We start from the raw sequence: 14,856 nt of genomic DNA on the forward strand, positions 1-14,856 counted from the left end.
ACTTTTTAACTACTTTTCAAAGCTATTTTTTAAACGGTGTACATAAATTTACTTTTAATATAATTAATTAAGTAATTAAATGACGTCATACATAATACATGTATATAACTTCAACTTCATTAAGTCATTTATGAAGTATAAATAGTACAGGCGGTGTGTTACATTTCTCTATCCAACTTCATCATCCCCAGCCTGTTATCAATATTGTCTATAGGAAAAGTTTAAAGTGTTACATTTCTCTATCCAACTTCATCATCCTCGATCTGTTATCAATATTTTCTATAGGAAAAGTTTAATGTGTTACATTTCACTATCCAACTTCATCATCCCCAGCCTGTTATCAATATTGTCTATAGGAAAAGTTTGAAATATATACAAAAAACACCCGGGACAGAATAAAAGAATTGTCTCTGTCAAATTACGGAGTGGCAATAAAATTGTAAAAAATGCCTTAATCAAATTTCGGCATGATAATACACACAGAGGAATAAGACAAATGGGTTGTAGATTGTTATTTACTTAAAATCGTTGTAGGGATCTGGATAAAGAAATGTTGATGCAGTCATAATTTGATAAAAGATCAGGTAGACTGATGGTAAAGTCGTGAAAGGAAGTACCGATCACGTGACACTATTGAAGGCAGCAGAAATGTCAGCCATTAGATAGTCTACATCAAACACATAACGGCTAAGAGCTATCTTACAATAAGTTACGATCCGTATTCATAAAATATATAGCGTTATCTCTGCTTCACAGCCGTATGACATGTCGCCATTAAGCATTGGATCAGTTAGACTAGGTTAATTGTTCGTTTACATTAGATCTAATGTAACATTCCAGTGCCGGAAGTCCCGAGTGACATTGACACGTCAGGTCGATAGGTACTATTCTACTTCCGGAAATCAAAAGTAACGCAAACAAAAACACTTCATATCCCAACAGAGATAGGATCGTGATCTTCATTTAACGAAATGATAGATGTTTATTGGGGCAGAAAGGCGAGCAGTAATGATTTACGCCCTGCTTTACAAATCATGGATGCATGGGATTTTGACAGAAAATTGTCGATATGTATTTCCAACTTCTACATACACGTATTATTGACAAAACTATCAGAACAACTTAATGTAAATATGATAGTTGTCAAACCATTTCTTTATTCCAGTGGGTTTATAATGGTGCTAAGTCGATCGTTTTTAGCTTTTATAGGACATATCAAACTACGGACAGCTACCTGGTAATATCATTAACTGTTCGATACATGGATATGCTGATTAGCACGTTACATGTGGGACTGGAGGTCAATTCATGTGGATGTATATATATGGTACACCGTATTTACTGGTTGTCTCGGTGTAATGTAGCGATTCCAAAGTTAATAAACTTCTGCAACATGGATGATGGACGGGGACTAATTTAACAGTCCGTAACTCGTCTCAAAAGGCAGATTTAAACAGTCCTAAGATACATGCCAGCAAAGTCAATAATGATGAAGTTGTTAAAATAATCAACGTTTACTTATTAGTGCAAGTTCCAATAGCATATCAATCACGACACCGTTAAAAAAGGAGATTATACACCCACAACATCTACAGCAGCATGATAGACATTCAAGTAGTATAAGTACATTATTTTACATCACATTTTCATTATCACCATTTTTATAAATATGTCAAAGTAGTGCTGTCCTTCCTTACGGTGCCTTCATGCTATCCGCTTCATTTTTATATATAACAGTAACAGTAACAACAGCCTTATGGTGCTCGTCAGTTTGCCTGCTGGCTCCGTTGTTGTAGACCTTGTTCTCATTTGAAAACGTGACATAACTTACGTATATTGACCAAGATTTACATGGCGGGTGTTGTCGATGAAGAAGAAGACGCTTACTCGACGTAAAGTTACACACGGCGTGTCGACTTAAAGTTACACACGGCGTGTCGACTTAAAGTTACACACGGCGTGTCGACTTAAAGTTACACACGGCGTGTCGACTTAAAGTTACACACGGCGTGTCGACTTAAAGCTACACACGGCGTGTCGACTTAAAGTTACACACGGCGTGTCGACTTAAAGTTACACACGGCGTGTCGACTTAAAGCTACACACGGCGTGTCGACTTAAAGTTACACACGGCGTGTCGACTTAAAGTTACACACGGCGTGTCGACTTAAAGCTACACCCGTCGTGTCGACTTAAAGTTACACACGGCGTGTCGACTTAAAGCTACACACGGCGTGTCGACTTAAAGTTACACACGGCGTGTCGACTTAAAGCTACACACGGCGTGTCGACTTAAAGCTACACACGGCGTGTCGACTTAAAGCTACACACGGCGTGTCGACTTAAAGTTACACACGGCGTGTCGACTTAAAGCTACACACGGCGTGTCGACTTAAAGCTACACACGGCGTGTCGACTTAAAGCTACCGACTTAAAGTTACACACGGCGGGTCGACTTAAAGCTACACACGGCGTGTCGACTTAAAGTTACACACGGCGTGTCGACTTAAAGCTACACACGGCGTGTCGACTTAAAGCTACACACGGCGTGTCGACTTAAAGCTACCGACTTAAAGTTACACACGGCGGGTCGACTTAAAGCTACACACGGCGTGTCGACTTAAAGTTACACACGGCGTGTCGACTTAAAGCTACACACGGCGTGTCGACTTAAAGTTACACACGGCGTGTCGACTTAAAGTTACACACGGCGTGTCGACTTAAAGCTACACACGGCGTGTCGACTTAAAGCTACCGACTTAAAGTTACACACGGCGGGTCGACTTAAAGTTACACACGGCGTGTCGACTTAAAGTTACACACGGCGTGTCGACTTAAAGCTACACACGGCGTGTCGACTTAAAGTTACACACGGCGTGTCGACTTACACACGGCGTGTCGACTTAAAGCTACACACGGCGTGTCGACTTAAAGCTACACACGGCGTGTCGACTTAAAGCTACCGACTTAAAGTTACACACGGCGTGTCGACTTAAAGTTACACACGGCGTGTCGACTTAAAGCTACACACGGCGTGTCGACTTAAAGCTACACACGGCGTGTCGACTTAAAGCTACACACGGCGTGTCGACTTAAAGTTACACACGGCGTGTCGACGTAAAGTTACACACGGCGTGTCGACTTAAAGCTACACACGGCGTGTCGACTTAAAGTTACACACGGCGTGTCGACTTAAAGTTACACACGGCGTGTCGACTTAAAGCTACACACGGCGTGTCGACGTAAAGTTACACACGGCGTGTCGACTTAAAGCTACACACGGCGTGTCGACTTAAAGCTACACACGGCGTGTCGACGTAAAGTTACACACGGCGTGTCGACTTGTAGTTACACACGGCGTGTCGACTTAAAGTTACACACGGCGTGTCGACTTAAAGCTACACACGGCGTGTCGACTTAAAGCTACCGACTTAAAGTTACACACGGCGGGTCGACTTAAAGCTACACACGGCGTGTCGACTTAAAGCTACACACGGCGAGTCGACGTAAAGTTACACACGGCGTGTCGACTTGTAGTTACACACGGTGTGTCGACTTGTAGTTACACACGGCGATTCGACTTAAAGTTACACACGGCGTGTCGACTTAAAGCTACACACGGCGTGTCGACTTAAAGTTACACACGGCGTGTCGACTTAAAGTTACACACGGCGTGTCGACTTAAAGTTACACACGGCGTGTCGACGACTTGTGGCTACACGACGCGTCGACTTAATGTTAACCACGGCGAGTCAACGTAAAGTTACACACGGCGTGTCGACTTAAAGCTACACACGGCGTGTCGACTTAAAGCTACACACGGCGAGTCGACGTAAAGTTACACACGGCGTGTCGACTTGTAGTTACACACGGTGTGTCGACTTGTAGTTACACACGGCGATTCGACTTAAAGTTACACACGGCATGTCGACTTGTAGTTACACACGGCGTGTCGACTTAAAGTTACACACGGCGTGTCGACTTGTAGTTACACACGGCGTGTCGACTTAAAGTTATACACATCGTGTCGACTTGTAGTTACACACGGCGTGTTGACTTCAAGAATCACTTAAAGGCGAGTTTTCGGAAAGACTCAGAGTGGTTGTCAGGAGTAATTTCGTAGTCGCCTGATTTAACTTCATTACTAAGATGAAGTATTTGTAGTCTCTAAATAAATTGCACTGGGTTGGTTTTACATCAGTAAGGGGTGATTTTATGTACAATTAATAATTTTGTGAAATATTTGTGATGATTTTCATTGATTTTTCTTTCTTGATTAAAGCAGACAGAGATATTATTTTGACAGAGCACAGGTTTTCGCTGTTCCGGTCGTTGTGGCTGATTTGGGCTATGCTGTTCGGAGCCTCAGTGTCTACAGATACACCTCGAGGAGTCTCGAGCAGATTTTTGGCCAACGTTTGGGCATTATTCGCTCTGGTGTTCCTCGCTAGCTATACAGCTAATTTGGCAGCGTTTATGATCACAAAGGACGAGTATTACAACCTCTCTGGAATAAAGGATGTTCGAGTAAGTAGTGATGGTGGATGATAAAGCAGTTTCACACACATAGTAATCTATTTTTATTATTCCTTTTTATATGTATACACATGTAATAACGACTTCACTCTCAAAAGAGTTTTACCGAGAATGCGAAAGGGAAAATGTATTTTTCACGGAAATCATGTGACATCATCTGCTCATCTTTCCTTCATTTCAGTTGAAACAGCCCTACTCTCATTCCCCTCCTTTCCGGTTTGCAACGGTGCCAAACGGGAGTACTGAAGAGAACCTCCGACAAAATCACCAGCAAATGTTTGCTTACATGAGACAGTTCAACCAGTCCACAGTTGATGGGGCTCTTAAGTCCTTAAAAGATGGGTAAGGGAGTTTTCGATAGTACCCACCATTATCCCTATAAGAAACCATTCAGACCAATTTTATTTCGGATATTCCGCTTCCACCATTTCTACTTAAACAAAACTTACTTTCATAAGTGATCACATTTTATATGTAATCCTGGCTGTTATTAAAACTTCGGTAAGAATTGACCTGTGGTTAGTGAAAACATACGATGTAAAACTTAAAATATGTCAATCTGTCCAGACGTATGTGTAGCTCTAAAACTGATGTTAGTTGGACTCTTTCACGAACAGCTCAACTACATGTAGCTAACCGACATAACTAACTGACATTGTTTAAATTGTTAAATAACACAGGGTACTAACAGCCATGACTCCCTGTTCTTACAGTATAATGGTGTAAGACATCTCTCTGGTGTCTGTTGACTAGGAGATGCCATTAGAGGCTATTTCACAGCCTGTCGTACACATTTTTCTCACTTGTTGGACTTGTGACGTGTCATGTTCAATATGTTTGGGTGGTGATTGTTCTCAATTAACTTCGACACCGGTAACAGTACATGAGTACTTGACGCTGTTGCACTTACAAGGAGGACGTAGCGGGAAGTGCAAAGACCGGAGACAGAATAATTAAATCATATCGTCTTTACTAGGATTGAAAACTGAATATGTATGCTTTGTTTACCGATTTATAGTTTGTAGGACTGATGTTTTATGGTGTAAACAACTGATATTATTGTGTAAACAACTTTGTTATTGTGTAAACAACTGTGATATTATTGTGTAAACAACTGTGTTATTATTGTGTAAACAACTGTGATGTTATTGTGTAAACAACGGTGTTATTATTATGTAACAACTGTGATATTATTATGTAAACAACTGTAATATTATTGTGTAAACAACTGTGTTATTATTCCGTAAACAACTGTGATGTTATTGTGTAAACAACTGTGTTATTGTGTAAACAACTGTGATATTATTGTGTAAACAACTGTGTTATTATTGTGTAAACAACTGTGTTATTATTGTGTAAACAACTGTGATGTTATTGTGTAAACAACTGTGATGTTATTGTGTAAACAACTGTGTTATTATTATGTAACAACTGTGATATTATTATGTAAACAACTGTGATATTATTGTGTAAACAACTGTGTTATTATTGTGTAAACAACTGTGATGTTATTGTGTAAACAACTGTGTTATTATTATGTAAACAACTGTGATATTGTTGTATAAACAACTGTGATATTGTGTAAACAAATGTGTTATTACTGTATAAGCACCTGTGATATTATTCTGTAAACAACTGTGATATCATTATGTAAACAACTGTGTTATTAATGTGTAAACAACTGTGTTATTCCTGTGTAACAGTATTGCTTTGTTTACCGATTTCTAATTTGTAGGACTGATGTTTTATGGTGTAAACAACTGATATTATTGTGTAAACAACTGTGTTATTATTGTTTAAACAACTGTGATATTATTGTGTAAACAACTGTGTTATTATTGTTTAAACAACTGTGATATTAATAAGTAAACACCTGTGTTAAAATTGTGTAAACAACTGTGTTATTATTGTGTAAACAACTGTGTTATTATTGTGTAACAGTATTGCTTTGTTTTCCGATTTCTTGTTTGCGGTTACTGTTTACCAATTTAAGAAGATGCAGCCAATAGCTTTCTAGGAGTTGTCTCCCTTGATATAAATATTTCTTCTTTCTTACAACAGCAAAATCCACGCCTTTATCTACGATGCCACCCCTCTAGAGTATCACGTGGGAAATGACAAGGACTGCGAGCTAACCACCGTTGGGGATTGGTACGCCATGACGGGGTACGGTGTGGGGTTCCCAAGGGGCTCCACCTGGGTAGAGGAAGTCGATCAGATTATACTCAAGCTGCAAAAATCAGGTATGATAGAGATAAAATCTAACCGGGGTTATATGTCTTAATTTGCAAAAACAGTTAATTTACATATTTCTATGGACGCAAGATGACATTCGGGATATCGAAAAAATGCACAAACGTTGTTTTAGAATAAAATAAGAAATGAAGTTTTGTTAATGAACATTCGATCCCTGATTAATGCATATTGAAATATCCAAAAGCACGACCACGTCCTAGAGTGTGTGCCTGGTGACTTAAATAAACAGTTTCTAAATACTTCGTGTGTAGCTGTAGACAGTTATTACAGAAATGTCATTATAGTTAAACATACCTGATATACACTTTGTCTTGTGTGTTAGGCGATTTAGATTGATTATCGACTAGGTGATAAATACAACTAGCATATTCTGGTCTCCGTTTGCTTTGAGTATGTCTTCTTGTTTGTTTGTTTTTCTTTCATTTTTTTTCTTTCATTTTTTTTGTTGACATTTATGTATCCTAAGTAATATCTTATTTTGCATGTTATTCATGGACAAAGTTAATGACAGTTGAAAAACATATTATGAATAGTTATTGTGAAATGTAAAATGGTGGTGTTTAAATCAAAATACTTTCTGAATCTCCCTATGTTCAAAATGTAAAGTACATTTGCCTTCCAATTAAGTAGTAAATCGACTCTTCTTTAACCTTTAACCTTCAGGCTTTTTACCGTGTTACTTACATCGAGTATATTTCGGTAATACTGTCATGGAATATGAACTGTTCTGAGAGCCATTACAGACCTTTACAGGTCGATAAGATCACACTGGCTTTAAATTCTATTTCAATATGTACAGTCTTATTATGGCTGTAAACAGAAACTTTAGTAACTGTAATTCTACCTTCCCATAGGTATTCATCTCAGAAATATTACATCGCATTTTATTTTATTGCAGCAAATTGTTTGTATATCATATTGTTTATCATTGCTACTGGTATGTGTTGTTGTGCTCAAATATCACCATTAGACTTTCACAGTAAATGGTAGGACACGGCGAGATCCCACAGGAGTTAATGGCATTTTCAGATACTCTTTAGGATACTATGATGGATTATTTGCCGCAGGTTTCCCCTGATTACATGTTAGATATTATGATATGCAGCGTTTTAAGTTCAGTTTCACGATCAATATTTCGCCCGTATATCCTTTTGTTTCCTTGGGTTTCTGTGTAAATCCTTCTTTTGTTTAAATCTTATTTTTATCCGTTTTAAGGCAGAATTACAGTTCAGTTTACAGCCTGTGTTATTGCTTGTGATTTATGCTGCCATTATACAGTGTTACAATGAGATGTAGCTCCAATGGGAGTTGAAAGCTCTACGCTTTAGTTGAACTTTAGTTGTCCTTTTGTTTAGCTAACAACTAGTCAGACACGTTCTAGAGAGAATGCTAAATATTTGCCTCATAAACTATGTGAAATAAAAGAATTTGGTCAAACAAACTTACTATGAAATATTTCAGGTTTAAAACATGTACTTAGGGGAACATCTCACCTTTTTCAAGGAAGTGATGTTAGCAGTTCTTTTACACTTTTCCTTCTTGGGGGTGGGGATGGGGGGTGGGGGGGAGGTGGTAGGGGGGTGGTGCTAATACAGGATGCACATTCAAGCAATAATCGCTTTCACAACTCAGAATATAACTGGTATATCTGACACACGTGTCATAAATTATTGCTAACCCATGTGACAGTTATCGTTGTATTGTACTCTCCATACACCGCTTTGTTTTAAAGTCTCAGTCTTGTCACCCAATATTGTTACTTATCAACGCCATAACTTAATTTGATCAGTAAGGTAGTGCTAACCCGAGATTTTTACCATTTGTCAAAATGTATCTAGATAAACCATATGATTAGGTAAGGCTGATAATTATACAGGTTTGTTCTTAATCACTTCATATGTTTTGTAGAGTTTATCGTGCGTTATTATGCGTACAAAATCTGTCACATATGGGGTAAGTTGAAGACTATCACGTTTCAGCAAAGACGTACACAACACTCTAACTGCTCCTACTAACGCTTACTGTCTCTCTTCATCCTGTCACGCACCATGTTTTCTTTGGTAATATAAATGTGAACGTGATGTATTGTGTATCACATCCCTCATCAACCTTAACTTAATTAAATCGGTATAAAATCGAGCTCTGAAACGCTTGTCGTTTACCTGGTAGACTAATATCTCCCGACCTTCCGGTTGTTTCAGGTGAAATGGAACGACTGCGGAAATTTTGGCTAGCAGGAGCTTGTCACCGACGGAAACAGAAACGAGGCCACTCTAGTCATAACATCGGCATATTAAACTTCACAAGCGCCTTCATATTTCTGGCCGGAGGAATGCTGGTCGGCGTCGTTCTCCTGATAGCAGAACATTTATATTTCAAATTTGGGAGAAAATGTCTGCGAAAATACGACAAAAATGGATGTTGTGCTTTAGTTAGTTTGGTACGTTAACATTTCAATACTTTTATAGATATTGTATCATCAATGCATTGTAACTCTCAAAACTTATTATCAAAGCATGGCTATCTCAATATTTCATCATCAATACATAGTTATCTCGATATTACATCATCAATACATGGTTATCTCGATATTATATCATCAATACATGGTTATCTCAACATCATATCATCAATACTTGGTTATCTCAATATTATATCATCAATACTTGGTTATCTCAATATCATATCATCAATACTTGGTTATCTCAATATTATATCATCAATACTTGGTTATCTCAATATTTCATCATCAATACTTGGTTATCTCAATATTATATCATCAATACTTGGTTATCTCAATATCATATCATCAATACTTGGTTATCTCAATATTATATCATCAATACTTGGTTATCTCAATATTATATCTTCAGCACATGGTTATCTCAATATCATATCATCAAAACTTGGTTATCTCAATATTATATCATCAATACTTGGTTATCTCAATATTATATCAATATTATATCATCAATACTTGGTTATCTCAATATTATATCTTCAGCACATGGTTATCTCAATATCATATCATCAACACTTGGTTATCTCAATATTATATCATCAATACTTGGTTATCTCAATATTATCATCATCAATACATATCATACTTGGTTATATCTCAATATTTCATCATCATTACTTGGTTATCTCTATATTATATCATCAATACTTTGTTATCTCAATATCATATCATCAATACTTGGTTATCTCAATATTATATCATCAATACTTGGTTATCTCAATATTTCATCATCAATACATCTGGCTATCAATCAGTTATCTCAATATTTCATCATCAATACTTGGTTATCTCAATATTTCATCATCAATACTTGGTTATCTCAATATTTCATCATCAATACTTGGTTATCTCAATATTATATCATCAATACTTGGTTATCTCAATATTTCATCATCAATACATGGCTATCTCAGTAATACATCATCAATACTTGGTTATCTCAATATTATATCATCAATACTTGGTTATCTCAATATTATATCATCAATACTTGGTTATCTCATCATATTATCTCAATATATATCATCAATCAATATTATATCATCAATACTTGGTTATCTCAATATCATCATCAATACTTGGTTATCTCAATATTTATCATCAATACTTGGTTAATCAATAATATCATCATCAATACTTGGTTATCTCAATATTCAATACATCATCAATACATGGTTATCTCAATATTATCATCATCAATACTTGGTTATCTCAATATTATATCATCAATACTTGGTTATCTCAATATTTCATCATCAATACTTGGTTATCTCAATGTTATATCATCAATACATGGTTATCTCAATATTTCATCATCAATACTTGGTTATCTCAATGTTATATCATCAATACATGGTTATCTCAATATTTCATCATCAATACTTGGTTATCTCAATATTTCATCATCAAAACATGGTTATCTCAGTAATACATCATCAATACATGGTTATCTCAATATTTCATCATCAATACATGGTTATCTCAATATTTCATCATCAATACTTGGTTATCTCAACATCATATCATCAATACTTGGTTATCTCAATATTATATCACCAATACTTGGTTATCTCAATATCATATCATCAATACTTGGTTATCTCAATATTTCATCATCAATACTTGGTTATCTCAATATTATATCATCAATACTTGGTTATCTCAATATTATATCATCAATACTTGGTTATCTCAATATTATATCATCAATACTTGGTTATCTCAATATTTCATCATCAATACTTGGTTATCTCAATATTATATCATCAATACTTGGTTATCTCAATATTATATCATCAATACAATACTTGGTTATCTCAATATTTCATCATCAATACTTGGTTATCTCAATATTTCATCATCAATACATGGTTATCTCAATATTTCATCATCAATACTTGGTTATCTCAATATTTCATCATCAATACTTGGTTATCTCAATGTTATATCATCAATACTTGGTTATCTCAATATTTCATCATCAATACTTGGTTATCTCAATATTTCATCATCAATACATGGTTATCTCAATATTTCATCATCAGTACATGGTTATCTCAATAGTATATCATCAATACATGGTTATCTCAATATTTCATCATCAATACATGGTTATCTCAATATTATATCATCAATACATGGTTATCTCAATATTATATCATCAATACATTTCGTGTTATTAGAATGTACGATCACTGTTTACTGGACTTAATTGTTTTACATGGTCCTCGTGTTAATTTTTCTTCGTTGTATCTCGAGATAATTTTTTCCTACAATTTTACTTGTGGTACATAGGTACCTTTATTTAAGGGTGTATGAAACTCCTATTTGACAGCTTTCCACCAAGCTGTGTGATAGCATGATGATTTTAATTTTCATATTGTTAATTGACCATTTCTGGATAGCAGTATCCCTGCATCTCTGCGATATTCGACGGCCTGACCCGATTATCATTATTTTCGTGCATGCATCCGTCAACTGACAAAGAAACTTGTAACACAGGGTTTCAAAAGATACATGTTGTTAAAAACATGGGAAGTTTTACGGTCGTCATGGTGATCTTATTGAGAAATGTTCCATTTCTTTGTGCGATATGAAAACTGGAAAGGTTTAACGCTCGTTAGTTTGTTTGTCGGTTCCGTGGTTGTGTAACTGTTCTCATTTGAGAATGTGAAATTACTTACTTGGATTGACCAAAATTTACATGTCTGGTACTGTAGATAAAGCAGAAGACGCTTACTTTTCCGTAACAGCTGATCTTTCTTTTGTTCATATTTTGTCCTAGTTTTATTTTGACATGTCTGTGTTAAGTAGAGAATGATAAAATATATAATAAATCATAACGTAATGTAATACTTATATACGTTTTGGTATACTTTGTCACCAATAGTGATACTTTTTCCATAAGTGGGGGGCTTAATATGGCGTTTTGTAGACATTTATTTTTTCTGTGATTATTTTTTATTTCGGCCTTGTTGATGTCAGGTTTCGGGCTTTAACGACACCAATTTCAACCTTTCCGTTGTAAGGATACTTCTCTTGAGTATAACTTTTGGGCAAAATGCAACAATTGTACCTTTTACAATTGAATGGGAAATAAGCATTTTGAGACAATTGTTTGCTTATTATTCCAGTATCATCTTATTTCATCTTAATTTACGGAGAAAATTTGCAGAAAACAAAGATTGGCTCGGAAATGATCAAGAATGCGTGATATTCACGTAAAACATATGATAAGATATTTCTTAGTACATAAAGGACGTACAGTAACATTTTGATATATAATTTCTGTCATCTTACTTTACATCACACTAAGTTAGATTTTAGATAGTTCTGGGTGTCTGAGTTTCGTTCATTCATAAACACATATGAAGCACATCCATATATGCTGTATTTTAATAAAATTTGACATAAATATCCAGCTTTTAAGTCTGACGACTAAATTTGATATAAATATCCAGCTTTTAAGTCTGACGACTAAATTTGATATAAATATCCAGCTTTTAAGTCTGACGACTAAATTTGATATAAATATCCAGCTTTTAAGTCTGACGACTAAATTTGATATAAATATCCAGCTTTTAAGTCTGACCACTAAATTTGACATAAATATCCAGCTTTTAAGTCTGACGACTAAATTTGACATAAATATCCAGCTTTTAAGCCTGACGACTAAATTTGATATAAATATCCAGCTTTTAAGCCTTACGACTAAATTTGACATAAATATCCAGCTTTTAAGCCGGACGACTAAATTTGACATAAATATCCAGCTTTTAAGTCTGACGACTAAATTTGATATAAATATCCAGCTTTTAAGCCTGACGACTAAATTTGACATAAATATCCAGCTTTTAAGCCTGACGACTAAATTTGACATAGATATCCAGCTTTTAAGCCTGACGACTAAATTTGACATAGATATCCAGCTTTTAAGTCTGAAGACTAAATTTGACATAAATATCCAGCTTTTAAGCCTGACGACTAAATTTGATATAAATATCCAGCTTTTAAGCCTGACGACTAAATTTGGCGTAAATATCCAGCTTTTAAGTCTGACGACTAAATTTGATATAAATATCCAGCTTTTAAGTCTGACGACTAAATTTGATATAAATATCCAGCTTTTAAGTCTGACGACTAAATTTGATATAAATATCCAGCTTTTAAGCCTGACGACTAAATTTGACATAAATATCCAGCTTTTAAGCCTGACGACTAAATTTGATATAAATATCCAGCTTTTAAGTCTGACGACTAAATTTGGCATAAATATCCAGTTTTTAAGTCTGACGACTAAATTTGATATAAATATCCAGCTTTTAAGCCTGACGACTAAATTTGATATAAATATCCAGCTTTTAAGTCTGACGACTAAATTTGACATAAATATCCAGCTTTTAAGCCTGACGACTAAATTTGATATAAATATCCAGCTTTTAAGCCTGACGACTAAATTTGGCGTAAATATCCAACTTTTAAGCCTGACGACTAAATTTGATATAAATATCCAGCTTTTAAGCCTGACGACTAAATTTGATATAAATATCCAGCTTTTAAGTCTGACGACTAAATTTGGCGTAAATATCCAGCTTTTAAGCCTGACGACTAAATTTGATATAAATATCCAGCTTTTAAGCCTGACGACTAAATTTGATATAAATATCCAGCTTTTAAGCCTGACGACTAAATTTGATATAAATATCCAGCTTTTAAGTCTGACGACTAAATTTGGCGTAAATATCCAGCTTTTAAGCCTGACGACTAAATTTGATATAAATATCCAGCTTTTAAGCCTGACGACTAAATTTGACATAAATATCCAGCTTTTAAGCCTGACGACTAAATTTGATATAAATATCCAGCTTTTAAGCCTGACGACTAAATTTGATATAAATATCCAGCTTTTAAGTCTGACGACTAAATTTGACATAAATATCCAGCTTTTAAGTCTGACGACTAAATTTGATATAAATATCCAGCTTTTAAGTCTGACGACTAAATTTGGCGTAAATATCCAGCTTTTAAGTCTGACGACTAAATTTGGCGTAAATATAAGCTAGTATGTCTTACGATTAGATTTGACTCAAATATCCAATTATCTTGATGTTGGGACACAATAAAATATTACATCATTTTAATTTCAGAGTATGGGCCAATCTTTAACATTTGAACAGTCAGTCATAGAAGCTATAGACATGCATAAACGACACAGGTGCAAAGATCCACTTTGTGAAACACAGTTATGGAAAGTTCGTCACGAATTAGACCTATCAAAATTCACGATAGAAAAATTAAAAGACCAATTACAGTAAGTATAGTCTCAATGTATTTGATATATGTATAAGTTATGTTGCTCGATGTTTTTTATCATGTTAAATGATGTGCATTGTATAGTAAAAAGAGTATTCCATTACCGTATTTTCTCTACTATCAGAGTGGTCATATTGGGTAGATCAGACAGCCTACACAATGTTTCTATGTCAGACTATTAATCAGCATATCGAATTATTTTTCCCCTCCCCCTCTCCCCCGTCTCGCCT

At 35.4% G+C, this 14,856-nt stretch overlaps 1 protein-coding gene across 1 annotated transcript in view; it reads left to right on the forward strand.

Annotated features, from left to right (window-relative positions):
• Positions 1–14,856, forward strand: part of LOC132555770 (glutamate receptor ionotropic, NMDA 2B-like) — a 68,135-nt gene that overhangs the window by 52,258 nt on the left and 1,021 nt on the right. Inside the window, exons 11-15 of the mRNA XM_060220134.1 lie at positions 4,307–4,527; positions 4,718–4,878; positions 6,598–6,779; positions 8,994–9,232; positions 14,461–14,624. Coding sequence (XP_060076117.1) covers positions 4,307–4,527; positions 4,718–4,878; positions 6,598–6,779; positions 8,994–9,232; positions 14,461–14,624 — 967 coding nt within the window. The remainder of the gene's footprint in view (positions 1–4,306; positions 4,528–4,717; positions 4,879–6,597; positions 6,780–8,993; positions 9,233–14,460; positions 14,625–14,856) is intronic.

This window comes from Ylistrum balloti, unplaced genomic scaffold (assembly GCF_031769215.1).
Source record: "Ylistrum balloti isolate Yb309-2 unplaced genomic scaffold, AGI_CSIRO_Ybal_v1 Utg370512, whole genome shotgun sequence".
Classification (NCBI taxonomy): domain Eukaryota; kingdom Metazoa; phylum Mollusca; class Bivalvia; order Pectinida; family Pectinidae; genus Ylistrum; species Ylistrum balloti.